The sequence below is a fragment of the Heloderma suspectum genome, chromosome 17 (assembly GCF_057233095.1).
Source record: "Heloderma suspectum isolate Gila_16-S chromosome 17, 16-S_ref, whole genome shotgun sequence".
Lineage (NCBI taxonomy): Eukaryota > Metazoa > Chordata > Lepidosauria > Squamata > Helodermatidae > Heloderma > Heloderma suspectum.
In genome coordinates, this window is record NC_139474.1 from 22,740,073 (window position 1) to 22,767,869 (window position 27,797).

Below are 27,797 nucleotides of genomic sequence, written 5' to 3' on the forward strand. Positions count from 1 at the left end.
TTTCCTCTTCCCTCCCCATCCGTTTTTCCTTTCGTGTTGTGTCTTTTTAGACTGTAAGCCTGCAGGCAGGGACTTGATTATTTGTATGCCACTCCTGGGAGTCGTTTTGGCTGAGGAGTAGGATAAAAATACTTTTAAGACTGCAATCCTAAGCATGTTTAGACAGAAAGAAATATCCTACAACTCCCTGCATTCCCAGCATGGTTGGCTGGGGAAAGCTGGGAGGTGTAAGAGTTTTTTCTATCTAAACATGCATAGGGTTTCACCCTAGATAGAATAGGTTTTAAGGCTGAAATCCTGTGGGGCCAATTTGGTGCCTATCACTACCCCAGGATGCAGCGATGGCCGCCAATTTGGATGGCTTTAGAAGGGGGGTGGACAAATTCCTGGAGGAAGAGGCTCTCCATGGCTACTAGTCCTGATGGCTGTGTGCTACCCCCAGTACCAGAGGCGGTGAGCCTATGTGCACCAGTTGCTGGGGAACATGGGCGGGAGGGTGCTGTTGCGCTCACGCCCTGCGCGCGGGTTCCCGGTCGACAGCTGGTTGGCCCCCGTGTGAACGGAATGCTGGACTCCTGCTCTGATCCAGCAGGGCCCTTCTGCTGTTCTCTTGGCTTACTTGGGAGCAAGTGCCATAGAAGTCAGTGGGAGCGGCGTCCGCGCAAACATACTTGGGGCCGAGCTGCACAAGCAGCGTTTGTGGGACGGTGAGCGCGCCCGCCTCCCCGCTGCGGCTGCTGTGAAACGCCAGCTCCTCCCTGTGGGGGGAAGAGGCAAGCCCAGGCGCGGTGGCCGGCTGCCGCGCGCCCAGGCTTCACGGGGCTTGATGACCAGGGGCAGCGTTTCCCTGGGCCTAGGAGACACCCCGTCTTCACGTTTGCGCGCCGCAGATCGCGACGTGCTGAGAAGCGGCGGAGCGCTCCGGGCCCGGTGCAGCGTCGTGGGGAACGTCCGCAGCGGCAGGCCTTCCGTCACGCGGGCCAGGCGCGACGCGTCCGGCCCGCTGCACGCCTGCCCTGAAGCGCTCGGGCGCCCTTGCCTGCCCTGCACGAGCGGCTCCTGGAACGCCGCGAGCGCGCGCCGCGCAAGCCGCTCTCGGCAGCAGGAGCGCGCGCGCCCCGCCGCTCCCGGGCAGCGGCCGCGAACCGGCTCCTCCTCCTCCTTCCGGGTCTCCAGCAGACAGAAGGCGAAGGGGGGCTTCGCCGGCGGATCTGAAACTCGCGCGGGGGGGGGGGGCAAGGAAGGGGACGAAGCTCCCTTGAGATCTCCCGTGCTCGCTCTGCGATAGGCTAGGCCGTCTCCCGCGTTAATAGGGATTGACCCTCCCTGGCGAAGGCAGGGTTAGAATAGATCACTCTCGCTTTCCCGTGCGACTCTTTAGAAAGTGACTGAGCGCAGCTCTTAGCAGTCCCAGTTGCACTGCGACTTGTAACACCCCACCCTGAGCGGGTCAGCCAACCCTGGCACAGTAGCTCTCGAGGATTAGGGCTCCCCACAACCCACGACAGAGCCAGATCAGGGGCTTCAGTGCGAGGTCCGAGTTGGAATCCCCCCAGAAAGCAGAGGAGGGGGGAGAGGGAATGAGGGGGAGCTGGGTGTGTGCGTATCGGGGGAAGAAATAGGTGTGGATCTGCTGCCCTGGGGTACTCCTCTTTCCAGCGGCATCCTCCCCGCTTTCGTGTGTGGATCCCCACTGGAGCTTGTATGGCTAGCCGCTGACTGGCCACGGTGACCTCACAGCTGGTGGTGGAATCCAGCACTCTTGGTTCCCTGGAGACTGGCGAGGATTCTTCCAGTCGTGAGCAGAGGCCGAGGCTCTTGAGTTGCACAATGAGGGGCTGGTTGTCTTGCACCCGTCGCCATTGTCGCAGGTAAGTCTGTCCGGGGGAGAGAAGAGCCATGGCCGTCAGAGGCCTCCTGCAGCCTGAGTGCAGCTTCGGTTAATGTCCCTTCCTTGCAGCACCTCCTGGGGCAGAGCGACCGTGCTCACTCCCAGCCAGACAGCCTCTCACATCAGCAGCTTGCGTCTGTCCCACCATGCAGCCAGTGTGCAAGTAGTTCCCTTTGCACCTCGCTGGGCACATGCTGCCTTTGACCGGGATCTGTAGCATCGAGGCAAACATTATGTGCTGTATGTGTGTGGGGGGAGTGCGAGTGTGTATGTGACTTGCTCCACTTCACAGCCAGATGCTTGGCTCCCTGGTTGGCTGGCAGTGAGGTTCTGTGTCCCTCATGTCCCGAACAGAATGCCCCCTTTGAGATTTGCAGCATGGAGCCTATGTGAGAGCGAACATGCTTTCAAAGTGCTTCTCTGACCCTCCTCCTTTTCCTTTTCCAGAACCAGCTATGAGAAGGGCACAAGGTGACTATTTGGCCCTCTGGAACCCCAACTGTGGAACATCTTAGACACAGTGAGGGAAGGCAGGCTGGACAGATAAGGCTGGAGGCTGGTGTGGGTGTGAGTACAAGGCAGAAGCACTGAGCCAGTCTCCCTGTGATGTTCCCAGTTGACCCACAGCCACAGGTCTGACAGCTGTCTTTGGCCACTGGCAATTTGATTCCACAAATGTTTGTGCTCTTACTTCCAGCCGATCAGAAAATGGAGAGCAAGGAGGACCAGAGAAGGAGGAGGGTGGGGAGGCAGAGGCAGCTGTAGGAGAAGGTGAGTGGGGGTGCAGGGTGTGTGATTTTCAGGGCTACTAAACCCCATTCCCAGGCTTTTGCTCTCTGGGGAAATGTCTGGCTTGGTCAAGGGCGGGGGGCGTGTGGATGATGGGCAGAAGGCAGCACTCCCTTGGCATCCCATGTCCGTCCAGTGGAGGAAGGACTCACCGGCCCCCTCCATGCTGCCTGTGATGCAGCCAGCGCTCCCAGGAGAGGAGCCCGTGGCCATCATCCCACGGGCCCATCGAGCGCCCATCCAGGGACAAGATGGGCTGTGGCAGCAGGCAGGCGGCTTTGGCCCGCTGTCTCAGAGGCCGGGGCTCCTCCAGTGGCCTGATGTTGCCTCCGGCTCAGAGAGCCATAGCTGCCTGCCCCAGCTCCCATCAGCAGCTCTGGGTGTGGCTTCCAGGCAGGCCTGCGTGCCTCCATCTGGCTGGAGGGCTTGTTGCAGGAGCCGAACTGCAAATGAACCCATGTGGCCCCCTCTGACCACCAGCCCCCCCCCCCAGCTCAAAGAAGAAGGCGGTTCTGGGCAGGGGGCAGAGACAGCAGGCCAGACAGCCTGCTTTGCATGCCCCAAAGCTCCCGGGTCGGTCCTGGGCATCTCCTGCCAAAAAGGGGTCTCTGGGGTCAGGGAGCTCAGAGCCAGGGAGCGGCTGCCAGTCGGGAATGAGCCAGGGTTTGGCTGGGTAGAGGGCGGCTCCTTCCAGATGCCTGGCAGAGAATGAGCCGGGCACTGTGCTGCTTGCAGAAGCTGGGGGCCCTGCCCGTGTGCCTGACGTGTCCCTTTCCCTGCTGTTTTGTTTTTTCCCAGGGTGTCCACCACAGCCGCAGTCTCCAGCTGAGTCCCAGCCAGATACAGCTGCTGAGAGTGGTAACTAGAAAGAGGAGGGCGATGCCAGGCCCTGGACCAAACACTGTTTCCCAAGTCCAACTTCTGCTCCCCTCTTGCAGGTAGTCCAGGAAGCCTGGCCGCAGCTCTTGTGCCCCCTGCCCTGCTCACCTCCAAGGCCGTCCCTCCGGCAGCCAAACCACAAGCCCTCCCTGCTCTTGCCCCGCTGGTCCCTGGCCCAGAGATCACAGCCCTTGTTCAAGAGCTGGAGGCTGTGAGGGAGTTTCAGTCTTACCACCGCCGGGAGCGTAAGTATGAAAGTGTCCCGTTCCCCCCCCCCCCCCGTTAGACAACACCTTAGTCATGTTGGAGGGGCTGCTCAGGAGCACAGGAAAGGCACAGAACAGAACCTTTGGGAGGGAGTTCCCCTTTGCAAGAGCCTCTGGTCCCACCTTTAAAATGGAAGTGAGCTCCTAGCCCTTAGGAAGGCTGCAAACCCCTGCTTGGAAGCGGTTTGGACAGAGCCTGCTCCAGCCTCAGTCAGAAGCTAGAGAGGGGGATGGGGGATAAGGTTTGCTTGGGGCTGGGGCCTTTGGCGCCCTCCACCAGCCCCATGTTTAACAAACCCAGAATAAAATCACACAAAGCAGCAAAAAGCAGAAGAGGAAGGAGCACTGACTGAATTATGCAGAATGACCCTAGGGAGGCGGGGGCTCTCCCCCGCGGGAGGCCTCAAGACGAGGCTGGATGGCCGCCTCTCCGCCCGCCCGGGATGCTGTGACTCGGATTCCCGCACTGAGCGGGGGGTGGACTCGAGGGCCTCGGAGGCCCCTCCCGGCCCCACTAGTCTACGATTCCATGACCCCGCGCGGCGGCCTCTGCGCCCAGGCGGCTGGCTGCTTGGCCGCGCCCCGGCCCGGCTGCTGGCTGCCCAGTGCCGCTTGCCGTGGAATTCTGGCTTCTGTTGCAGGCCAGAAGGACGTCCGCAGCTGCCAGGAGTGCCTGCAATCCCTGCAGGCCATGAGCGAGCGCCTGCAGGCCGTCAAGAGCAGGCTCTGGCGCGTGGAGGCCAAGCTGGGCCTCCGCGCCCCTCCCCAGGAGCTGGACCCGGACGACGAGAGGGCGGGGCCCGCCGCGGGAGCCCCGGAAGAGGGGCCCGGCGCGCCGGCCCCGGCGGAGGGCGCCCGCTAGCCGCAGGGCAGAAAGCGCCGGAGCAAATAAAGGCCTGCGGCGGAGGCCGCGACAGGCCGGGCGGCGGCTCTCTTCTTTCGCGCCGCTCCTCGCCCGCTCCCCCGGCCCGGCCCGGCCCGGCCGAGAAGCGAAGCCCCGCGGCGCTCCGCTCGGGAGCAGCCCGGGGCGGTCGCGCCGGGGACGGGGAGCTCGCTCGCGAGGAGCAAGGCACGGCGGGGCGACGCCGCGCGCTGCAGCGAAACGCGGCGCGAGCACGCCGGGGCCCGCGAGCAAGCGGGGCGCGGGACGGGCGGAGCGCCGCAGGCGAGGGCGTCGGGCTGAGGGGCTGACTGGCCGCGCCCCGGCGGGAGGCAGCGGCGGGCTGGGGCTGCGGCCAGGCGGGGAAAGCAGCGGCAGTGCCGCGCTGCGGGGCGGGAGGACGGGCGCGGGCCCGGCGCCGGCGCGAAGCACCCCTCGGCGGGCCCGGCCTGCTCCCAGGCGCGGGGGAGCCGCTCGTGTCGGGCCGCGCTCCGCCAAGGCGCGCGCGTCCTCCGCCGGGAGGCGGCCGGAGCTGCCCGGCGGAGCGCGGGGGCCGCGGCAGGAGCGGCCAGCGCGCCCCCCCCGCCTGCCCGCCTCGCTCGCCTCGCCTCGCGCCCGCCGCGCCTCCCCCCGCCCGGCGAGGAGGAGCGCGCGGGCCGACGCGTGGCCGAGCCCAGCGCCGCCCACGGCCGTGCGGGCTGCGCTGAGCTGACGGGCGCTGTAGTCCGGCGGGCGCCGGGCCGCCCGCCCCTCGCGGGAGCCCGGGCGCTCCCCGCCGATTCCCCGCCCCCGCGCGGGAGAGCAAGAGCCCCGGCGGCGAGGCGGACGCCCGGGCCACGGCCCGCGCCGCCGCGAGCGCGGCCGGGCGCCCCGGCACTACGCATCCCGGCGCGCCCCGCGCGCCCGGCGCGCGCAGCTCGCGTCACGCCCGGCCGCGAGCGCAGCGTTCGGCGGCGGGAGGAGCGGCGCGGCGCGGCGGGGAGCGGCGCGGAGCGGAGCAGGACGCCGATCGCCGGCCGCGGAGCCCGGGGAGGACGGGCCTTGCCGCCCCACGCGCGCCGGCGGCAGGGCGGACCCGCGAGGCAGGCGGCCGTGTGCGGGAGACGGCCCGGCGGCGGGCCTCCTGCGCCGGAGCCGCCGCGGCGCCCCGAGGCCGGCCGTCGCGGAGCGCCGCGCTCCGGAGTGCCCCGGGGGCGGGGCTTTGCCGCGGCGGCGCGCCCCGGCAGTGAGCCCACCCGCTCCCGGCCGCCCCTCGCAGGAGCCATGCGGCTGTCCGCCCTGCTCGCCGCGGCAGAGAAGGCCGCGCTGCCCCGGGGCTACCGCCACGGCATGAACCGGCCCGGCTCCGTGGCCGACAAGATGAGGAACTTGCCCGGCGTCCGGCGCAAGAAGGTGACTGTGGAGCCCATCCGCGCAGAGGACTGGAAGGTCTTCCAGGGCGACACGGTAGGCCCCTCTGCCCCAGCCTGTCAGCCGCGCACGTAGTGCTGGCTTGGCCCTTCAGCTGCCCCAACTGGGCGCCTTCCGTCGGCCGTGCAGCCCCACACCGCTGGAGGGCACCAGGTGGGGAAGGCTGGCCTCCGCCTCCTTGGACAGGGAGCAACGGTTACCCCCGCTTTCGCAACCCCCAAGCCTTGGCTGCTGCCTCGTGCCGTACGTGGGGCTGCCCTTGAAGACAACCTGCAGGCTTTGCCAAGGCCGAACGCCCCCCGCGTTATGAATGACGCGAGACTGCGCACACACATCCAGGCCTCCCGTCGTGTTGGCACTGGCTGCCAGTAGCCTCCCGCATTCCATTCAAGGCGCTGGGCCTTGCTTAGGAAGACCACGGGGCTCAGGGAGCACACTCTTCCCCACACGCTCTTCTCAGGTCCTGCTACAAGCGCCAGCTGTGGGTGAAGAGCAGAGCCTTCACTGCAGTCGCCCCGCAGCAGTGGAAGGAGTGCTCCACCCAGCTCTGAGCTGCAATTCCCCCTCTCTCTTGGCTTCCCAGGGTGGTGCATCTCTTCTGTTGGGTCAGCTGACTAGTTTCATTTACTTTTATTTACAATACTTTCATACCATTCGATATATTAAAAGCCCTAAGCAGCCCACATTAAAATACAACAGTATAAAGACAAGACAATAAAACATTAAAATCATTATGGCGCCATAACAATAAGACAGGGCAGTAGCAGAGTTTGTCGTAGGTCAGGGAGAGCCCATGTGAATCGGTGCATTTCGAAGAGGCGCTTAAGACTGGCCACTGCTTCTGCCTCTTGAACCACATCTGGGAGAGCGTTCCAAAGGGTGGAATCCGGCACTGAGAAGGCCTGCTTAGGCGCCGCTACCTGGTAGCGTTTATGGCACTGTTTTCTCCAGGGCTTCTGCTAGCTTGTTGAATGTTTTGTTCTGCTTGCATTCATTGGTGCCCACCCCCTTGAGTGCAGGAGAGGCAGCTAGCAAAGCACCTCCTTGCAGCAGCAGGTGGGAACGTGGGACCGTGGCTTGTCCAACCAGCCAGGGCTGGCAAGCACGAGGAGGGCCGTCCCCCCTCCGGCTGGGTCGCTAGCACGACGTCCGTCTCTTCTTCCAGGTCCAGATCCTAACAGGGAGGAAAGACACTGGCAAACAAGGGCTGGTGGCTCAGGTCATCAGGGAGCGGAACTGGGTCGTCCTGGAGGGCCTGAACATGGTAAGGGGGCGGGGGAAGCGCTGCCCTGGGTCTGTGGGTGTGGAGCATCCTGCTTGGAGCGTGGGAGGATGGTCCTGCCAGGTCAGAACGGCGCCCACGGTTGCAGCTCTCGCCCTGGGGCCAGCCGGAGCAGGGGCACGGCCATGGGAGGCAGCAAGGGCTCCAGGGGTGCGTAAGGAGGCCTGGGAGGCCCCTGGCGAAAAGCCTCCCCCACCCTCAGAGAGCCCAGCTTCTCTGCAATCTGCAAATGCTCGGAGCCCTGGCTCACAAAGTTGCTGCTGGCATTTTTTGACTCAGCCCTTCCTCCGGAGCAGGCCTGAGGCAGGCGCATGGCTGAAAGGGAAGGCCAGGGTTGCCCAGGCGGCTTTATGGCCCAGTGGAGATTTGACGCTGAATCTGCCCCAGTTGGAGGCAGGTGTTCCCTCGCAGCCTTCCCCAACCTGGTGCCCTCCAGTTGTGTTGGGGCTGATGGGGGTTGTAGTCAGACACCTCTGGCAGGCACCAGGTTGTAGAGGGGCGCTGGGGGCAGTGTTGGCCTGGGCGTGCTTCTGCTGGCTGGGGCGGCCTTGCTTCCTGTGGAAGCCCCTCCGGCGCCTGGGGCACGCGAGAACTGCGGCGGGGCCCAGCTCAGCCGTGCTCTTCTCTCCCGCAGCATTACCGCTATGTGGGTAAAACCAGCAACTACCATGGGACCTACGTAGCCAGCGAAGCCCCACTGCTGGTGGGGCAGGTGGCCCTGATTGACCCGACCGACAGGTGAGGAAGCGGGCAGCCCTCAGGCATCGCGGCTCAGAGACGGGGCATTGTGCACCGGCTGAGCGGGCTCCAAGCTGGACGATTGATCCGCCTGCACTTGCATGCGACAGACACAGGTCCGGCAGAAGAGAGGAGTGCCCTCTGCTTGGTTGGGGACAAGGTTCCCCTGCCCCACGGCAGCGGGTGGCAGCCCCCCCCCCCACGTGCTCCACAGGAGAGGGTGCCACCCATCGGGCGACTGGCTCAAGGATTTGGAAACGGGCCCCATTTGCTTCTGAAGCCATCTTGCCTTCTTCCCTAGGACCAAATAGGTACAGGAGACAGGTGGAATGAACCCAAGTGGCCCAGACCCCCGCATGTTCCTAGCAGGATGTGCTCTGTTGGGGACCACCGCTAAAGATGCCCAAGACATTGAACGACGACAGTAAAAATAATTGTGGCATCTTTCACTTCTGGAGCACAAGGGGTTGCAAGTGGATCTCTTCCATTTCGCGTTGGTCTCGAGTAGGTTCTGTCCTCTGGGATTTCTCTTTGTTGTTGCCCCCTGGGTGTGTGTGGCCAAGTTATTAGGGACACCTCTTGAATCAATAAAAAGATTTTGTAACTGATTAACTAAACCTCGCAGCCCTTGGGAAAACTTTCCTCTTGGCTTTCCCCGGGGCTGCATCAAACGCCGCGGCCCTTTAGCTGCCTGCTTTGTGTCATCCTAGGCAGCCCACAGAGGTGGAGTGGCGCTACACAGAAGAAGGCGAGCGAGTGCGCGTCTCCCTCAGGACTGGCAGGATCATCCCTAAGCCAGTTGAACAGAGGGAGGATGGCATTATTCCAGAACAGTGGATAGGTGAGCGGCTCTTTCTTTGGTGGGGGAAGGAGGGAGCACATGCCGTGCTGCTGACAGGGAAAGGGCATCATGGACAGCGGGGGAGGGCCTGTTGCTTCACCTGGACTGTGCCCTGTTTTCAAGCTCTCCTCTACTACCATGAGGACTAGAACCTTAAAAATAGAGCGATGGGGGGAAAGCTTCCAAAATCTGCTCCATACCATAAACACTGTCTTCTGGCTTACCAAATTCGTTCTCCCCCCTGCCCCATTTGCCTCGCCTCCCTCCCCATGCCAACCAAGATGGCCCCAAGGACACATCAGTGGAGGATGCCCTGGAGAAGACCTACGTCCCCTCCTTGAAGACGTTCCAAGAGGAAATCATGGAGCTGAAGGGAATCGTAGAGACTCGTCGCTTCAGGAAGTCCTACTGGTATTAACGGCTCTCACCTGTCCACGTGTCTGGCTGCCCGGCTGATGGAAGACTCTGCCCTTCCGAGGCTCCGTAGTCGGCCCTCAGCTGGGCTCCTGCTGGAGCAACTGCTTTATAAAGGGTCTCCCAAGTCTCCCTCTGGAGCACGTGTGGTTAGTGGACCTTTCTCACTGTGACGTTTCTCCCCTACCCCATCTTCCAGCCGCTTTCTCCAAGCTGGGGGTGCAGCCAGACTGGCAGGGGTGGGGCTTATTTATGGAGGATTTTGCAAGACCCACACACAGTGTTCATCCCAAGGGTCAGACTTGCCCCCGGCCTCCCTGGCCTTTCGAGGAGCAGTTATGTCTGCAACGGCCGCTCCACAGAGTCCAACTGTCCGAATTCCCACCGCCTTGCCCCTGTGCGCCGCTGTCCTCCGGCCCCCTCCCTGGGTCCAAACGCTGCGGAGGCGCCCAGGCAGCCTCAGCACTCCCCTGGCGTCAGGAAAGCTCCCCCCCTTCGTTTCTCGTGGCCAGGCCCAAGAGTGCGAAGCTCAGCTCCGTCTTTGCCGCCACCAGCACAAGATTCCTGGGGGAGAAGGCGGGGTCGAACACTGGGATGAGCTGGCACTGGAACCCTGTCGGGAGGAAGCAGGTGGGAGTGGGTGGCCCCGGGTTCCGCCCCTGAAGAGCCTGGCGCAGGGCTCAGCACCAGAGGAGTAACTCCTACAGGGGTGCCGGCAGCCACAAAACGCCAGGCACTCAGAAGCAGCTCCTGCATGGACAGAGCCAGAGACAGTCCAAACATGCGGGGCTTACATGGGGCGCAGTCCCTGACCGTACCACCTCAGAACGTACACCACGGGCTGGTTGTTGGGACCCGCATGTCAAAAGCTTGTTTCAGACTCCCCCCTCCCGCGGCTTTCAGTACAGTCACAGGAGTGGAGGACTCTACCACATCTGAATCTGCTCTGCAGCTTCTTGCCAAGGCACGGCCCCGAGCCTGTGAAGCAGCGAGAAGAGTGCCTCCAAGCACGTGTAGAGTAACGGCCTCGGTCTTGCATTAACAGCTGCCCGCCTTCACGGCTCTGTGATCGGGGGCCTGCTACCTCTTAGGCGGGAGGAGACCCCAGAGGGAGGCCGCCCTGGGCTGCGGCTCACTGCTCTTCCGTTGCCATCGCTCCACACCCATCCGGATGCGGGCAGCTGTGCCAAAGCCCCACAGGGCTGGCTGACCCCAGTAGGTGAGGGACGGGGCTGCCCCTGCGCTCCTCCCCCCACACGGCGCGCTCTCGGCCCGGGGCACACCTTGCTCCTGCAGGTAGATCATCCGGTCGAGCAGGATGAGGGTCTCTGCCAGGGGAGCCAGCAGGAGGGCCAGGCTGAAGAAGGCTGCCACCTGCTGCTGCTGGGCCAGCATGGCCGCCAGCCGCGCCGGCTCCAGGAGCAGGTCTGGGCTCATCCCGAGGCGCCCCAGCCCCAGGCGGGCATACCTGGCAGGGAGGGAAGGCCGGGGGGCCTCAGAACCGGCTGGGCCTTGAGCCGACGCTGGGCTCCAGGGCACCCTGGGCCTCAGGTTTGGACTGGGCTTGGAGGGCCAGATGTGTCCAGACTGGGATGGGTGGGCTCCTTTGCTGTCCAGGCCCCTTTCTGAGGGACCCGGCCCATTGTGCCTGTGGGAGTGCAGCACAGGGGCCCACACACTGGGACTCCCGCCCTCCCGCAGGCAGCTGTGCTGGGACATCTAATCCAACCCCTCTGGAGAGCCCCAGGCTGGGGAAGGCTTCGCTGGGGGGGACTGCGCCCCCTCGCCAGCGTGGTCAGCCAGCGGCACTGGGCCAGGGTGCAGCGGTGGCGCTCGCTCACTCACTCAGCAAAGGTCAGCTTGTGGGCCTTGCGGATGGCCTGCACCCCAAGGCGTTTCTTGGTGGGGTCGGCGGCTCGTATCACCATCTCCAGGACTGCGCGGAAGCCGTGCATTCTCAGGGTGGCGCTCCCGCGCCGGAGCCGCAGGGCGTAGTCCTCAAGGGCGTGGCAGGCCCCTTCCCGGGCCTTGTAGGAGAGCCGGTGGCCAGGCAGGCCAGACACCCAGGCGCTCAAGGGGTAGCCATGCTCCCGAGGGCAGGAGGCCGGGCACGGCGGGAGGGAGCCCAGGTTGGAAGGCATGGGGGCCTCTGCTGTGGTCAGTTTCATGTAGCAGCAAGCCACGGAAGTGATGCCCACCACGTGGGGGCAGCGCACAAAGTGCCGGAGGAGGGCCACGCTCAGGTCCCCACAGGCATGCAGCCCCGTGAGAAGCAGCTGCCCCCGCTGCCTCCCAACAGGGGGGTTCTGAGGCCAGAACAAGCCCTTGCCCCCCCCTCCTAACAGCCTGTGCCCAAGGGAGGCCGGGGCCTCCTCTCCCCCAGCGTCCTCCTCTCCAGCCATTACTCTTCCTTCCTCACAGGGCGCAGCGGGTTGGCCAGGCAGGGCCCTCTCCTCGTCCTCCCCAGGGAAACCTGGCCTTGAAGGGGGGGTTCCAGCTGCTCCAGGGGGCTCCGGCTCGCCACCGCCCTCCTTGCTCCTCCCGCGTTGCAGCAAGTGCAAGAACTCTTGCCACGGGGCCGCAGGGTCGACCCAGCCTGCCACGTGGCTCGGCCCCTGGAGAGAGATGCCGTGGGGGGTCTACAGGGAGGCAAAAGGAGGCGAGGTCAAGTGCTATGTGGAGCAGAGGATGCTGAGCAGCAGCGTTAGGCTGGAGCAAACCTGGGCGGGCGGGGGGGAAGCAGAAATTACACTGCAGCCAGATTCACAAGCAGGGAAGCTGTTCAGGACAGAGAAAGGGCCTGCCAATTGCTACTGATCTCACTAACCCAGGATTCCTGCAATATTTTAACAACATGTGAAGGGAGATCTCCAACTGGAAAGCCTCTCTCCCACCCACCCTTTCCTGCTCTGATCAACTTGCCTCTGACCTGACCCCCCGCCCCCCGTCCAGGCTCTGTGGCATCCCTCTCCTGCCTGTCCCGGCTGGCTCTCAGTCTCGCCAGCATCCAACGTGTCCCCCCACCGGGGGGGGGGGCATGCTGTCATCTCACCAGGGGGTGCTTGGCTTGCTCTTTCTTCAGGACCTGAACCAGTTCTTGGTCGAACCTGGCAGCCTCTCTGACCAGGCGGGGGTCTCCCTCGACGGCAGTGACTGACAAATGGAGGCCGAAGGCCAGGAAGCGAGAGAGGTGACCCTGTGCGGGGAGAGAGCTGGGAGGCTGAGGGGGCTCTCGCCTGCCTGGCTTTCTCAGGAGGCAGCCTCCTACGAGGGCCTCTGCCAGGGACATTCCGCATCTGAGAACATCGGGTGGACACGGTCCCTTCCCAAGGGCCCCATGGGGGGGGGGGGCGCCCACAGAACACTGCTACAGCCACACATCACAGTGTCTGGACCCTGCAGGCTCACCTGGCCAGACCCCACGTCAATGACATGGCTGCACCCAGTAATGTCACTCAGCGCCTTCACCACCTGTAGAAAATGCAAAGTCAGGCAAGACCAGTGGAGCTCATCGGCCTGGAGCGGAGGGGGCTGGCAGCTAGAGAGGCTGGCGGCTTCCCTCGGCCAGCCCACCCCAGGAGAGGAGGAGCACCGAGGAAGTGCTTGGCAAGCCTTCGTCAGTGTGGGAAAGGCCACAATAAGAGCTTGGCGGGGGTGGTTGAGTCTGGTGGCCAGGCAGGAGGAGAACCCTGGGAGGGGTGGAGGGCTGGGCCAGCGGCCTTTGCTGCAAGGGCTCTGAGCGCTGCCTTGGGGCGAGGAATGGAGGGAGAGCCCTGAGGTGGGGTCATACCAAGGCCCATCTTGCCCAGCATGCAGCCACATGGGGCCAACCAGCTGCCCAACGGGCAAGCCCACAGGCAGGACACGAGGGCAACAGCACCCTCCTACCCAGGTTCCCCAGCAACTGGGGTAGAGAGGCAGACTGCCTCTGATCCTGGAGGTGGCACATAGCCATCTGGACTAGTAGCCGTCGATAAGACTTCTCCATGAATCTGTCCAATCCCCTTTTAAAGCTGGCCTAGTTGGCGCCTCTTGTTTCATCTTGTAGACGTGAATCACAGCTCAAGTCTGCGCTGTGTGAGGGAGACCTTCCTTTGATCTGTCCTGAATCTCCCACCGATCTGCCTGATGGGGGGACCCCATTGAGGTCTACTATTGTAAGAGAGGAAGAAGAGGGTCTCCCCACTTTCTCTACACTAGGTGTAGTTTTGTCCGCCTCCACCATGATTCCCCCACCCCACTCCGCATAAAATCAGCTAGTGACCCAGGAAGGAGTGGTGGGGTCGCTTCTGCCTTCCCTCTACCTCCCATGGCTTGTCTCAGCTGGCTTGAGCCCCCCAGCCCATCTCCCTTGCCCAAGGGGAGCCACACCTGCCCAAGCTTTTGGATTTCGTGCTGCTTCTTGGGCTTCACGTGCTTCCGGAAGACAGGGTGCAGTTTGGAGCTCTGCCACGGGTTCGCCTGGAACTCCTCGGGCCTCCTGCCACTTGAGGGCCCTGCCTGGCCACCGCTGGGTCTTCTAGGGAAGGCCAAGGAGTGAGCGGTGGCTTTGAAGGCCAGGAGGGAGAGCGGCCAGACGGAGCTGTAACTGAACAAGATTGGGGGGGGGGAGATTGAGAGTTACAGGGACAGCGCAGGGTTGTTGCAGGAGCAGCCGGGTGGAGCAGGCCAGGTGTTCTGGACATCGACTAGCAGCAGGGATCCTGCAGCTGTGGTCTGAAGCACCTGGAGGACACCGGGTTGGGAAGGCTGCTGTAGACCACCCAGCTATGGAAGCTGCGTGTGGCCAGGTCAGGGGCTCTTGAGAGCCAGCCCAGCCGGTGCCACAGGGTGGCAGGGGACGAGCCCTCGCTGGGGGCTTTGCCATCAGCACTGCCTTTCAAAGAGATGTTTTTCCGGGGGGGGGGGCAGCGTGAAGGAGGAGGCTGCGCCCTTGCAAAGGCCCAGCTCCAAGAAGCCAGTGTCGCCCTACCTGACTTCTGTGGCGCCTCCGTTCTCCAGCAAGAGGATAGCCAGCTCTGGGGATGAGAGGTCAGCTAAGGCTGTTTGCCAGGAAAGGGGAAGGCTACCCCACAGATTATCTGTGAAAAACTCCTAGCAGGGAGGAAGGGTGACAAGGAGGTAATGGAGTTAGTTGGGGGTGGGGAGATCCGGGCCCCTGTACAGAAAGCAGACCGTCCATACCCCCCCCCCCACTGTGATCAGGGGGCAGGCGCTTGGAAGGACAGAAGACCCCCGAAGCTGGAGCAGGCCAAGGTGCATCTCGGCCAGCATTCTGTTCCCAGGCTGGCCAGCCAGCTGTCTGGGGAAGCCCACAAACAGGCCACGGGTCCAGGAGCGCGTTCCCCAGCCGCTGTCCGGCAGGGGGGCGCGGGCTCTGATGCCGGGAGGAACACAGAGCGATACGGCCATCCGGACTAGCTGCCCGTGGCCGCCTCCCGCAGGTCCAGCCCCGCGCAAGCCCGTCCGAGTCGGCGGCCCCGCTACTGGCCCCGGCCCCGGGCCGCACGGCTGGCGGCGGAGCCCGGCTCACTATGATGCAGGAGTCCGCGATGAAGCGGTACAGGGAGAGGACGCGGGCGATGTCCGCCGCGGCGCGCTTCTGCTCCTCCAGGGGAGACGCCGCCATGGCGGGGCGGGCGGGGGCGCGAGGGCCGCTCTGCGACGTCACGGGCGCGGCCGGCGGCCCCGCGCGGAGTCCGGCCCCGCGGCTCGGCGCCGGCTGCCGCCGGGAGCCCCTCGGGAGCGGCCGGGCGCGCCCGCGGTGAGGCGCGCGCCGAGGACCGAGCGGGGGCGTTCCGCGGGGCGAGCCGGCCGCTTCCGCCCCGGGCCGGAAGCCCGCGCGGGGCGCTCCGGCCGGCTCTGCGCGCGGCGGGCCCGCTTCCGCTTCCGGGGCGGCGGCGCGGCGGCGGCTCCCTGCGCTGCGGGGCCGCAGGTGAGGCGGGCCGGCGGCGGGGGCGCGCGGCAGCCGCGCAGGTGGAGCGCCGTCCGCGCGGGCTGTTGCGCCGGGCGCGGATGCGCCGGGCGCGGGGGAGGCTGGCGGGCTCTGAGGGGCCGCGCAGGCGGCAGAGATGCCGGAGGACCGCGAGGCGGCTGCCTGAGGGGGGCGGCCTCCGCCCGGCCCAGGCGCGCGCCGCCTTTCGCCCCGCTCGGACGCGCCTTCCTCGGGATCGCGCCCCGCCCCGCCCCGGGAGCGCAGCATGGAGGCTGCCCGCATCGGCTCGCTTGGCCCGCCCCGGGGATGTTGGCCGAGCAGCGCCGTAAGCAAGGGCGAGCGTGCTTTGGACCAACGCAGTTCGGGCTGTTTTACTTGGCGCGGCCCTTCACCGGGGGAGTTCAGAATACAGAAGTTTCCGGGTTTGAGTGTCTCTTCTTGATTCTGAATTTCCCCGCAGAAGGCCCATTAGAAATAAAAAGGTCTGGAGCACGTGGGGTTAACCCTGGCTTGTTCTGGCTTACCCCGCTGCTTTTTATCCTTGGGGGGGTGTTGTGCAGGAGGGGGTTGGCTGGGGACTGCCCTTCAGCTCATGTCCCCCTGCGGTCGCTAGGCTTCTCGCTAGGATGACATACGACATGAGCTCAGCGTGTGTCACAATCCCATCTTGCCAGGCCTGCGAGTTGTATCCAGGGGGAGGCTGGGACCGGGTCTCTAGAGTAAGTCTGTGGAACGAACCGGGAAGAGGGAGAGGATGGAACATTGCGTCATCCCTGCTCTTGTGGTGGGGCCAGTGCGCACTAATCTTCAGCACTCATTTCTTAGCTGGGAAAACTAAGAAAACTTAGCTGGGAAAACTGGGAGAGCAGCTAGGCATCAGGTGCCCTGGGCATCAGGTGTTGCTGCCGCCTCTTCCTCATTTTACCTGGAGTCAAAGTTGCATGGGTTGCCTGTTAGCGGGGAGTAATGCACTCTCAGCATTACTGTTCGTCCCTCCTCCAGCACACTGAAAGTGAGCTGGGAACCTCCCCCATTTTAATGTGGAAGTGGAGAAGTGTTTTTCCTGTAATGGCTAATTTAATTGTTCATTGGGACAGAACTGGCTGCGCTTGTGGGAGGAGGGGCCGATGTTCAACTTCTAGCAGGCCAGGCTCCCAGGAAGCACCTTATCCTGCACCAGACTGTTGGTTAATCTAGCTCCGAATTATTGGCACTGATGGTGGCGGAGCTCTAGGGTTTGGGGTGGGGATCCTTTCCCACCCTCCTGGTGGATCCCAGGAGCTGATCCTGGGACCTTTGGCATGTGAAGCAGGGGGCTCCCCCACTGAGCAGCTGCCCTTTTTCCTTGAGTAGTTTGATCCCTAGTAACCTCAGGAGTGAGTATCTGGAAGAGAACTCAACATGAGAAAGAGCTTCCTTGGAAACTGTGTGTTTTTAACATTGTGTTTGCTTGGAGAAATGCAGGATCTTCCAAGAAATTATGGGAATTAACCCTCCCCCCCCTTCTTTTTCCAGTTTAACATGTCCAGGACCGTGCGCCCCTGCCTGGTCCCCTTAGAGAGCAGCCTGCTTGCCACTGGTCCCTCGCGGTAAGGGTCGTGGCCAGAGGGCACCATGTCGGATCTCTTGATAAACCTGGAGATGGCAGGCCTTCAGCCCTGCGCCAGAAAGGGCTCTGAGGGCAACAAGAAGCACCAGCGTTTTGTCCAGCGCCGCCATTTCCTGGAGAGGAAGGGCTTCTTGAAGCAGAAGCAGCTGCCAGCAAAGCCTCCCCTGCCCAAGCGGGATGCCTCTTGCGGGCGCCCAGGGATGGAGGAGGGCAAGAAGAGGCAGAAGGTGGGCAGGCACGTGGCTCCCGGCAGCCGGGCCGGCGGTGTTCCTCTGAGGGAGGATGGCTCAGCTCGCCGGCCCAAAGCGCTTCCCAAGGAGAACTCTAGCTGCTGCCGAGGCCCGTGTTCTCAGGCCAGCCCCCCTGGCGGGGCCCCCCCAGCAGCGTCGAGCAAAGCGGGGAGTGGCTCGGTGGTGCATAATGGGGCCCAGGCAAACTGCAGCAGCAGGGGGGACGTTCCCAGGGTCAGCTTGCTGCGTGACTGCGAGGGCGGCGTTCCCTCCACCCCGGCACCCCTCAAGCCTGGCAAGGTGGTGGCCATCGACTGTGAGATGGTGGGCACGGGGCCCGGCGGGCGGAGCAGCGACCTGGCTCGCTGCAGCGTGGTCGGCTATTACGGCGACGTGATCTACGACAAGTATATCCGGCCCCTCAGCCCCATCACCAATTACCGGACCCGGTGGAGCGGCATCCGGAGGCATCATATGAAGAACGCGGTCCCTTTCACGGCAGCCCAAAAAGAGGTGAGGGGCCCTGTGGGTGGCCGCTGCTTCTAGGCCCCCCCCCCTCCCGCATTGGGTTGGTTGGAAGGCAAGGTATGAGCAGAGGCCTTCCAGAGTGGCAGGCGTCACTCTAATGGCTCCCGATTCCACAGCGTGCGCCGTGCTCCTGATAAATCCTCTTGACGCAGTGGTGACTACTCTGCATGTGGGCTTGTCCCTGCTGGAGGCTGCAGGGATGTTTGCGGGGTCAGTAGGTCTCCTTTGCTGCCTGCAACTCTGGGAGGCCTTTACAGAGATGTTCCCCCCACACATTTGATACTGGGACACAATTCTCTCCCTCCCCCCGGATGGAAGCGAGAGACCGCTCCTCTCCTGCACACACAGAACGAAGGCGGGTACGTTTCTGGAGCGTCTTTGCTCGACGCTGCCCCTCCCCTGCCGACGTTGCCTGCCTGCCTCTGGCTTCCTTGGTAGGAACTCTGCGCCTGGGACGACCCCCTTCCCTGCTTTCCAATGGGCCGCAGGGGCCTCGTGGCTTCCTCTTGTGCAATGGCCCAGTTGCCTCTCTCTTGGCGCGGTGCTGCAGGGGGCGAGGGAGGCGCGCAGAGAGCCAGGCCTGCCTTCCAAGCAGCCTGCCAGGCACAGAGTCCTGCGCAGGCCTCTTGTGCTGCAAGGGCGGGGGGTGTGTGTGTGTTGCTCTGAGCAAAACCTCAGCTGTGGCGTGAATAAGCCCCATGGGCAGGAGGCCGCCTGTGACCTTCTCGTGCCTGCCTTTGAGAGAGGCGTTCTGTGGATGTTCCTGGAGGGGTGTGTGGGTTTGGCTGGCCACTGGGGTGAAGCTGGGCTTCTCTCTCTCCTAGCTCCCCCCGCCCACATTCCCTTGAGCTTTTTGGTCTTGGCTGAGGATCCCTGTCTCTGCCCCCCCCCCCCGCCTTTTAGATCCTTAAGCTCCTCTGTGGGAAGATAGTCGTTGGCCATGCCATCCACAATGACTTCAAGGCCCTCAAGTACTTCCACCCCAAGGCCTTGACCAGAGATACTTCCAAGATCCCTCTGCTCAACCGCAGGGCCGGCTTCCCCGAGAGCGAGTCAGCCTCCCTGAAACGCCTCACCAAGCAGCTCCTCCACAGGGACATCCAGGTAATGCGGTGGGCGCGGCGTCTCTGCTGGGGCTCTGGCCAAGGGGCCTCGCGCTGGCATGCTGTTCCCCAGCAGCTGGCCAGAGGCCTCCAGGCGGCACCAGCGAGCAGGGCGGGAGGGCCGCCCCCCGCCCTCCTCTGGGAACACAACTCGCCCCCTGCGAAGGCTGCTGAAGCCGCCCCCGTGTTGACTTCATGCTGCGCGAAGGAGTGGGCGGCGTCTGGCCGTGCTTGGCTGCCCTTGCCCTCTTCTGAGGGTCACAAGAGTGGGAGGCACGGCTCGCTCGCTCTGCTGCTTATGCATCAACCAGGCATAATGTTATAAAAAGTGGCTTAGGTTTTATCACGCCTTTTTGCCTTGACTGCCGTTTTCTTATTTTTCTGAATTGTGAAGTCCAGAATGCTTTCACTTTTCCTGGAAGGAGGGCGGCTGCAGCCACCTGATTATCGGGGGTGCCCTGTCCTGCTAGGGGCAGGCGGGGGCAGCCCCCTGCTGGGGCCCAGCCCAGCCCAGCCCGCTGCTGGGCCCCATGCGGCCCTTGGGAGTGAGAAGATGGCCCACCCTTGCAGGGCCGCCGTTGGAAGGGCCCCCTCTGTGGATCTGGGCAGAGCCCGGCAGTGCCCTGGCTTCTTTCCAGCCCCTTCCCTGGCCCTCCGGGTCGGCTGCAGTCCACACCGTGCCACAGCTTCCCTGTCTGGAGCGGCAGAGAGTTGAGACCGGCTCCCGCCCCCTATCTTCCAGGCCCCCCGTCCCCGTCCCCCCGCCCATCAGGGAGAGCAGCGGCGCCTCCTCGCAAGGAGGCCACGAGGGCGTCCAGGGGTGCCGTTGAGCTGCCTTCTGCCAGCTGGGGGCCCACCTGGGCTGGGGCGTGCATCATGGGCCTGGGGAGGGCTGGGCATGGGGCAGCGCTTCCCCGGGCAAGGAGGCCTTGGAAGAGGTGGGGCTGGCCAGTCCAGCAGGGTTTTGCATCCTGCCCTGGGAGTGTGGAGGTCCCCCCGGGTGCCTGCGGCGGCCCCCCCCCAGGTGCCTGCGGCGGCCGCCGCCCCTTGGCATGGGGCTGGGGCGAGGAGAGCTCTGTGCACAGCCGGTGCATCCCACCCTAGCCTGTCTCCCCACTCTCTGCAGGTGGGCCAGCATGGCCACTCCTCGGTCGAAGACGCCCGGGCCACCATGGAGCTGTACAAGGTGATCGAGGCCGAGTGGGAGGGGCTCCTGGCTGCCTCCCCCACCCAGGACTGACCATGCTGGGTGCCGGATGGACTTTGGCCCAGAGTGAGCTGGCCGTGGGAGCGAGGGTCCCCAGCACCCCTGCAGCGCTTTGGACAGCAGGCGCACGGGAAGGAAGGAGTGTGTAAAGGAACTGGGGGGTCCTTGGGGAGTCCATTACATCGTTTCCAGAGGAGGCTGGTGCTGATGTGTTCCTGGGGGTCTCGCGGTGAGCTGCCCTTTCCCTCTTGGTGTAAGGCCGGGCTGAGGGAGGACGGACTGGAAGCTTCACTGCCCGGGGGGCAGGGGGGTGGCAATGATGCTCTCACCCACCCAGAAGCCTCTGCTATCCTGCTCTGGGATCAGCTGCCCTCTCTCAGGTGGGGGGAGCGGGGCACAGGACGGGGCAGGGGGACCAGAACAAAGTGGCCCGAGGACTCTGCCTTTGCCTCAGCCAAATGGCTGTTGCTTCCCTTACCCGGTTCCTTCCTCCTGCTGCCTGGCCTCTGCCATGGCCAGGGGACCCCAGGCTCCTGCCCCCTCTCTCCCGTGGCCCTCGTGATGGCACTGTGGGTGGGCAGGGGGGCTCTTTGGCTCAAGGGGCCATGGGCTGCAGGGGTCTTCCGCCCCGCTGAGCGGCTGGAGGCCAGGCTTCTCCAGGGAGCATTACTTACTGGGCCTCTCATGCCTGCCAGATCAGCACTGGGGCCGGGCACGGGGGCTGCGCAGTTCCTCAGGCCAGGCCCTGGGCCAGGCTCCGTCCAAGCAGGAGCGTGGCTGAGGTCGCGGGGCCTTCTTTGCTGCTTCGTGTCCCCACTGGCCCTCTCCTCGCTGGCTTGGGAGGCTGCTGCCCTTGCCTGGGGGGCGGGGTCAGAGGGCTGGGGGCCTCTGGCAGTAGGGCCACCGTGGGCCTCTGTGGGCCTGCAGGGAGCCTCCCTGCAGCCTCCCTGGCAAGCCGGCCCCTCCAGGCTGCACAGGAGGGGCAGCAACCAGGAACAGGGCGAAGCCTGGCGCAGAAGGGGGAAGGGAGCTGCGCTCCCTGCAGGGGGCCCCTCGCAGATCAGGCGGGTGCGGTGGGTGTGACTGGTGCTGGCGGCCTCCTCTGCCCTGCGGGACGCCCATTGCGAACTCTGTGGCAGAGACATGGGGTGGGCGGGGAGCAGCCTGCAGGTCTTGTCCTAAAATGGTGTCTCCAGGACCCTGCCCCTCCCTGTCGTGGCCTTGGAACTTCACTGTGGCCCAGGAGCCCGCCCCCCCCCGGAAAGGGGAGGTGGGGAGCTTGCTGTTTGATCCTCTGGCCACTCCAGCGGTGCAGAGGCTGAGCGGGTTCCCACTCTGTTGCTGGGCTGGAGATTGCCCCAGATCCTGAACATTCCCGGCCGGCTGTCCTCTACAGAGGCATGGTTGGGAGGAAGGCTGGCGCCTGGCCTGGGGCTGGCGCCCTGCTTGCCATGAGGAGGAACATGTGGACGCCCAGGAGGAGGCGGCTTGTGAGGGAGGCTGCTGCGCATCCCTCTTGGGGCCCCCACACATCCCCCTCGCCAGCACTGCAGTCGTTTGAGGCTGGGCCTGCGGAAGCACTGGGGAAGGGGTGGGGGCCTCTCGGGACACCCGCCGTGGCTGACAGCGTGGCCAGGTAGACTCCCTGGGTGGGGCTGCTGCAGGCCAGCAGCGTCTTGGGCAGGTGTGGGCGTTCGGAACTCGTGGGCTGAGCTCCCCATGTGAGCATCCAAAGAACCCCGCCAGATCTGGCCCAGGCGGCTTCCACTTCAGCCTTCTGCTTCCTGAGCAGCCAGCCGGGCGACCCAGCGGGAGGCCCACCAGCGCCACGGCAGCCTCCCGCCCATGCTCCTGCAGCCGGGTGCCAAGGCAGGCTGCCTCGGACGCCGGGGGGCATGGGGCCCTTGTGACTAGTAGCCATTGGCAGTCTGCTCCTCCAGGAGCGTGTCTGATCCCTGAAAGCCTTCTCTCCGCACAGGAGCGGGGCGCCGCGTTGCCTTAGGAAGCCTTGAGCAAAGAGACTGGGCATGTGGCACGCCCAAGGAGGGCTCCCCCGCCCCCAGCCGCCTCCATGCCTCTCTTGACTCGGAGGCCCGAGAGCAGAGGGTGGGGCAGGAGAGATGCTCCAGACTAGGAGTGGGGCAAGGGCGGGAGGTGAGCATTGCAGAGTGTGGGGGCATCTGGGAAGGAGCTGTGGCGGGGAGGCCGGCCGGCCAGTGGGTGGTAGCCTTCTGCTACAGCTGGGAGGCCTGGAGAGACGGAGATGCCCAGCTCGCAGCCCCCAGCGGTGGTTGGCGTCCTCTCTGTCCTTAAGAATAGCACTCTGCCCCCTCCCAAGCGTACGATCAGACCAGATTAGGCAGATCGATGAAGCATTTTGGGAGCACACTGTTGCCACCATTAAAAAAATTATAATAGTGCAAATACTGCAACTCCTCCTGTCCCAGTGAGTCCCCATGGCTCTCTAAGTGCCTTTGCACGCACAAGTGAGTCCCGCGGCTGCCTCTTTCCCTCTGGCGCGGTTTCCGCGGGCTGATTCAGCCAGACTGTCAGGAAGCTAGAAGGCGTCGCCCTCGCGTTTTTGTCTCCTGCACCCTGGGGGCTCCCCTTACTCTGCGTCCTTGGGTGTTTAATCCAGGCGATAATTCCAAATGGCACTCGTGTTGGCGGTGGCGGTCCTGGCCTGAAGGAGAGCCTTAGCCAGCTGGCAAATAAGGCGGAAGTGGGGCAGGGGAGCGCCCCTTCGGTAGAGCAGGGAGCAAAAAGGGAGGTTTGAAATAGCAGCTGGAGCTCAAGGTTCTCACAAAGAGAGCAGGCCAAGCTGTGAACATCCCTGATGTGTCATTAACACCGTTTGTTCCGTGGCTCTGCAAGGGAATATCTCACGGGGAGCTTTGCCAGCTCCTCTCTCCCCCGCCCAGCCCGTTCCTCACTTTCTGGCATTGCGCCTTGGAGCAGCGCTGGCCCCAGCCGCGAGGGGTCTGGCAGACTCCTCCGGTCCCTCCTTTTCTGTAGTTCCAGTTTTTGCCATTTTAATGACGCCTCGTGGAGAAGCAGAGGGATGGCGAAGGAGGGCCATGAGCCCAGGTGCATGGGCTCCTTGCAAAAATGCTCAAACCCTACCGGACATTGTTTTTAAACAAGCAACCAGAGCTTGAATCTGCAGTGTAATAAGAACCACATTTGCAGCCACACAGGAAACAGATTTCTTACCCGGCGCTGGAGGTTCTGTGGGTCTTCCCACAAGCCTTGGCCTTATCCTGTGTGTGTCACAATACTGGTATCCATGAGCGGCTTTGTCTCTCGTCTGTCCGGGGGATTGTTTGTTTTTTAAAAAAGTAAAATATCTCACTTATCGGCTGCCTCTGGTGCATTTCTTTTCTCTGCTTACCTCACTGGGCAAGGCAGTGGCCAGGATCCAAAGAGATGCTTTTGCTGAGGCAAGAGACCCCACAGAAGATGTGATTCTCCCCCCGTGAGCAGCTGGCCTGACCGCTCCCCCCAGCACCACAACCCAAAGGGCCCCTCTCCCCCGCTGCGGCCTGCTTGAGCCTGACGGCCACCCTGCAGCTGGCCCTGCCTTCGGAGGCCGGGGGGGGGGGGCAGCTGGGGTGCCTGCGGGACGCTCTCCTGGCCCCCATGCTGGTGTCCTCCGGGTGCCAGCGACATGCTTCTTTGCGGATTGCAAGGAAATTGGTGTGTATTCTGCACCTCCAGCTCCTAAGAGTTCCCAGGACAGCAAATACAGTAACAGAACGCAACACAGTGAAAGCGAGGCAAAGGAGAAGCCCGCGTTGCCACAGTGGCGTTGGGCCTCCGTGCGAGGCGGCGCCTCTGGGGCCTCTGCAGGCGGTGCCTCCCCGGGGCAGCCCCTCCCCCTGGACAGGGGACACCCCTGCCAGCAGCACCTCTGCCGGCACCTCGGCTCGAGCGTGATGCGGTGGCCCTCCAGCCCAGGGCCGCTCCCAGGCTCCCCTTCGGCGCTCCTGCCGAGTCTGCTGGCGAGGACAATGGGGGGGGGCGGTGGTCCTCCATGTGATGAGGGCACCCCAGCCCAACCCCCCGGCGGAGCTCAGCGGCAGCAGCGCATAGACAGTGGCGGCCACGGTGACGCCTGTTTGCCCGGCTGTTGAAAGACGGGCTCTCTGCTGCTGCTGCTTCCGAGTTGTCAGCTTTAATCAGCCTAACACATGTCCCACTGAAAGGTGGGGACACGCTGGGAGACGTGGGCCCAGCCTGGGCCAAGGGGGCTTCCTTTGGCGCTCTTGGCTTTTGCTCTCCGGGTCCCTTTTTTCAAATGCAAGCCCCCCCGCCCCATCTGCACGAGGCTTGGGCTGCTCAGATGTGTGTGGGGGGAGCCCTGCAAGCTGGGTGGGGCTGGGCTGGTGGGCCGAGCTGGGCTACCAAGGCCGGTGTTGCCTCTGCTTCCCTCTGGCAGCCTGCACTTTGAGGCGGTGGGCCAAGAGGTCCTGACCCCAGGCCTGGTGCAGATGAACTGGTGTCTCCGGGTTTGGATTGCCGGCGGCTGTCCCGGCGCCCAACCAGTGGGGCTCGCTCACCGGAGCATCTCTCCCCCGCCCAGAGGGCCGCTCTGGAACGGGGAGAGGCGGTGTGAGCACAGAGCTGGGCTGCCTGGGAGGATGAGGCGGTGCCTTGTGCACCTTGTGCACCAAGCCCCTTGCCTCCCCTGCAGAAGTGCGGGCCCTGGCTATGTGCGCTGTGCGCGCGCGAGCCTCCCTCCCTCCCGATGCAGCAGCACCTTTGTGGGGAGCCTGGAAATGTGCAAGGGGAGCATAGCTTCCTATGGGTGCCTGGAGGCGCTGTGGACTTTGGAGAAGCTTTTCCTGTTGTGGGGTGGTGGGAGGGGAAAGCGAGGCAGGCCCCTCGGGCTGCCAGACCAAAGCCTTTTGAGCATGAGGTGTTGCCTTTGTCTGGGGACTGGAGTGGCAGGCCTTTGCAATGGATGGTCTGTCACTGGGGGCTGAATCCAGAGTGCGCTGTGTGCCCCCTGCCCCATTTAAAACACCTATTTGTCACAAGAAAATGCCAGAAGTCCGCAACCTGGCCATGTTCTGATTTGTACCGGAAGAGCCTAGCAAGTGATGCTGCCATCCGATTCAGTCCGAAATGGGCCCAAAGTGACTCCTTATGTTCTTTTGCGGCAGAGGAGGGCTTTGTCCAGGCTGTCCCACCTTGGGGTTTATCCCATTGAGCTGTCTGTAATGTCACAGCCACACAGAGCCCTTCCCTTGGTTTGCTTTTGCACCACTCTTTGCCTTCCAGTTGTTGGCCGACAGCATCTGTTGATTGGAGGCAATAAGCTTTGCGCTCTTCCGCCCCTGCCCGTGAACTGCTGCTGTGGGCCGGAGCCGGCACCGCTGCAGCTCTTGGAGCAGCTCCCTGTGGCTTCAGAGACTGGCCTGATTTGTCGGCATTGCCGAGGAGCCTGAGGTTTGGGTGACTGGTGGACGCTGAGATCTGAAAACCAGTGGACCCAAACCAGGAGGCGTCTTTGCTCCTTCCACAGTTCCAAAATCGTACACCCTACAGGCTGTTAGAGCAGAAGAGGGGTCTTTCTGGAGCACCAAGGTGGGCCCGTCCAGGCCAACCTTCTGCTAAAGTCCCCAAGCCAGCCACAAAGGCCACTGGCCTCTCCAGTCTTTGGCCCCTGCCTGGAAATAGTAACTGGTCTTTGGAGGTGGGCGGGGCTCCCCGATCGCCCTCGTGACTGACAGCCCTTGCGCAATCCGTGGCGCGAAGCCGCTGCCTCCTGTGGAAACCCAGGCACGGCTTAACCCTGCCCAGAGCGGCCTGCGCCGTCTCCTGCCTTGCGAGGAAGAGATCACATCCGCGTGGAGGCCGCCGGATGCTGGTGCCGGGGCTGTGCCCTGCACAATTCCATCTGGACCACCACTGTGCAGGATATACTGATCTCCCCATGTCTGCGGGACACGGCCCCGCCCTGGGTCTCGCCCCAAAGCGCCTGAGCCAGGGCAGCTTCGGGCGGCAGCTTCGGAGCAGGGGGGGCTCGGCCTCCAGGTTTGCTCTGTGCTCCCAGTCTCTCGGTGCAAACGGAGCAATCCAGGGTTAGGCCGTCCGCCGTGCTCCGGCGGTCTTGGGAATAAGGCAAGCTGGACACACAGGCCTGTCGTAATTCTGGTGACATGCTGGCTGGGCTGGGCTGCGCCCCTCATGCCTCTGCCAGATTTCCCGCCCTGCTCAGGTGGAGGCTGCCGTGGGGGGAATGTGGGGCCAGGACTGCTGCTGTGACGCCGCAACACCGAGTGTGACCCTTCCAGCTGAGGAGGCCAGAGGGCCAAACAGTCCAGGTGGCCTGCCTGGCTGCGGCTGTCCTGCAGGCCGCCAAGTCTGCAACCGAGCCAGCTGGGAGTAGCCCCTTTCCTCTTCTCCTGACCGTTCTAATCGACCTCAGGAGGCACCATTATTTTGCTTTCTCGTTTCCTCAGGCTGTGGGCTCTCTGCCTCCAGCTGCCGGAGCAGGCCGTGCCCTCCGCTGCAACACCGGCAGCTGCGAGGTCAGCCTCCCCCGCTCCGCGTGCCCTGGCTGGGGAGCACGTGCAGCCCTCCGCTTTTTGTTGGAGGGAAAGGCGTGTTTAAAATGGCCTGCGAAGGCAGAGCGGGGAAGGCGCTTTGCTGACTCAGCGCGTCTCAGCAGCACCTCATTTGTTCCAAACCAATAAAGGAGATGACATTGTTGAACGCTGGTACCTAATAAATCCACAAAATATATCTTTTGCCGAAGCGGAGGAGGGGGGAGATGCCATTTCAGAGGGAGATGTGCTGCTGTGATCCAGACACTCTCCATCACCCCTCTCCCTCTCTCTGCACTCCTCACATCCCTCCATTTTGTGGGGAGCAGAAAGTGCTGCAGAGCAAGCCAAAGGGACTGCTCTGATGCAACCTGGGAGGCTGACTGTGGACAAAGATGAGCAGAGTGCAGGCTCCTAGGGGCAGGGACCTCTGTCCTTTTGTTTAAGCTGTATAGCGTCTCACGCAGTCAGAAACCACCCATGTCCCAGGTGCTCTGCTGCTGAGTGCTGCCGTGGGGACATCGGGGCCCAGACGCCCCACCGACGTTGTGTGTGCATGTGTGCTTGCCTGTCTGCCTGCACCTGAGGCTGCACCTGAGGCTGCAGGGAGCAGCCTGGGATCTTTGACAAAGATGCCCTAACTCCTCTCTTCCTTCTTCACTCCTGAGTCTCAGGAAGGCCTTGTCCTCCCACTTTATTTTTTTTCTTACCAAATATGAAACACAGATAGTTACATACATACAAAAATTATGCCAAATGCAACAAGAAAAGGACACCAGAGAACCATAGAGTTGGGGGGTCTCGGAGATCATCTAGCCCACCCCCTGCACCGTGCAGGCTCTTTAATGCGGAACGCAGCTCCAGCACCCCCGACAGAGGCCCTGCAGCCTCTGCTTACTCCCTCCAGTGAAGGAGAAGCCGCCACCTCCCGAGGCCGCCTGTTCCACTGCGAGCAGCCCTCCTTGTCAGGAAGCCTCTCCCGACGCTTGCTGCACCGGCTTCCCCGCGGTTTCCGGCAGGCGGCTCCCGCCCTCCCTCTGAAGCGACCGAGGACTAGTCCGCGCCACCTTCTGTGTGGCGGCCTTTCAGATATTCGGGGGCCACTCTGACATCCCCGCTTGATCTACAGGCAAAACATACCCTGCTCCCGCAACCATTCCACAGCACCCTCCCGCTTGTGCTCCCAGCAAGGGGTGCACGTAGGCATCCAGCCTCTGATCCTGGAGGGAGCAAGAGCCCTCAGG

At 63.5% G+C, this 27,797-nt stretch overlaps 4 protein-coding genes across 10 annotated transcripts in view; 2 read left to right on the plus strand and 2 right to left on the minus strand.

Annotated features, from left to right (window-relative positions):
• The window catches only part of LOC146334739 (ETS translocation variant 3-like), a 19,830-nt gene extending 18,622 nt beyond the window's left edge, over positions 1-1,208 (minus strand). Inside the window, exon 1 of the mRNA XM_084823738.1 lies at positions 620-1,208. Coding sequence (XP_084679864.1) covers positions 620-669 — 50 coding nt within the window. The 5' untranslated portion in view covers positions 670-1,208. The remainder of the gene's footprint in view (positions 1-619) is intronic.
• Positions 761-9,522, plus strand: MRPL24 (mitochondrial ribosomal protein L24). Of its 4 annotated transcripts, XM_084823742.1 has the most exons (10): positions 761-1,871; positions 2,339-2,362; positions 2,589-2,662; positions 3,479-3,538; positions 3,619-3,804; positions 5,964-6,151; positions 7,281-7,379; positions 8,032-8,135; positions 8,846-8,976; positions 9,258-9,522. In XM_084823742.1, the coding sequence occupies exons 1-10, from the start codon at positions 1,831-1,833 to the stop codon at positions 9,392-9,394; spliced, it is 1,044 nt and encodes a 347-aa protein (XP_084679868.1). In that variant the 5' UTR covers positions 761-1,830; the 3' UTR covers positions 9,395-9,522. The 4 variants fall into 4 exon arrangements, 2 of the variants coding, with proteins under 2 accessions (XP_084679868.1, XP_084679870.1); XM_084823744.1 differs by lacking the exon at positions 2,339-2,362 and having other exon boundaries at positions 1,156-1,871; XR_014786246.1 differs by lacking the exons at positions 761-1,871; positions 2,339-2,362; positions 2,589-2,662; positions 3,479-3,538; positions 3,619-3,804 and adding an exon at positions 8,437-8,639 and having other exon boundaries at positions 5,943-6,151; positions 7,281-8,135.
• Positions 6,724-15,264, minus strand: METTL25B (methyltransferase like 25B). 2 transcript variants are annotated; one of them, XM_084823736.1, is made up of 9 exons: positions 14,924-15,222; positions 14,363-14,484; positions 13,762-13,978; positions 12,799-12,861; positions 12,443-12,586; positions 11,236-12,029; positions 10,674-10,858; positions 9,405-10,003; positions 6,724-7,289 (listed from the first exon to the last, which is right to left on the minus strand). In XM_084823736.1, exons 1-8 carry the CDS (start codon positions 15,017-15,019, stop codon positions 9,867-9,869), a joined length of 1,758 nt encoding a protein of 585 aa, XP_084679862.1. In that variant the 5' UTR covers positions 15,020-15,222; the 3' UTR covers positions 6,724-7,289; positions 9,405-9,866. The 2 variants fall into 2 exon arrangements, with proteins under 2 accessions (XP_084679862.1, XP_084679863.1); XM_084823737.1 differs by lacking the exons at positions 6,724-7,289; positions 9,405-10,003 and having other exon boundaries at positions 10,375-10,858; positions 14,924-15,264.
• Positions 15,235-23,358, plus strand: ISG20L2 (interferon stimulated exonuclease gene 20 like 2). Of its 3 annotated transcripts, none has more exons than XM_084823745.1 (4): positions 15,235-15,325; positions 16,841-17,677; positions 18,596-18,796; positions 19,922-23,358. In XM_084823745.1, exons 2-4 carry the CDS (start codon positions 16,940-16,942, stop codon positions 20,033-20,035), a joined length of 1,053 nt encoding a protein of 350 aa, XP_084679871.1. In that variant the 5' UTR covers positions 15,235-15,325; positions 16,841-16,939; the 3' UTR covers positions 20,036-23,358. The 3 variants fall into 3 exon arrangements, with proteins under 3 accessions (XP_084679871.1, XP_084679873.1, XP_084679872.1); XM_084823747.1 differs by having other exon boundaries at positions 15,324-16,044; XM_084823746.1 differs by lacking the exon at positions 15,235-15,325 and adding an exon at positions 15,333-15,650.
• The last annotated feature ends 4,439 nt before the right edge of the window (positions 23,359-27,797 follow it).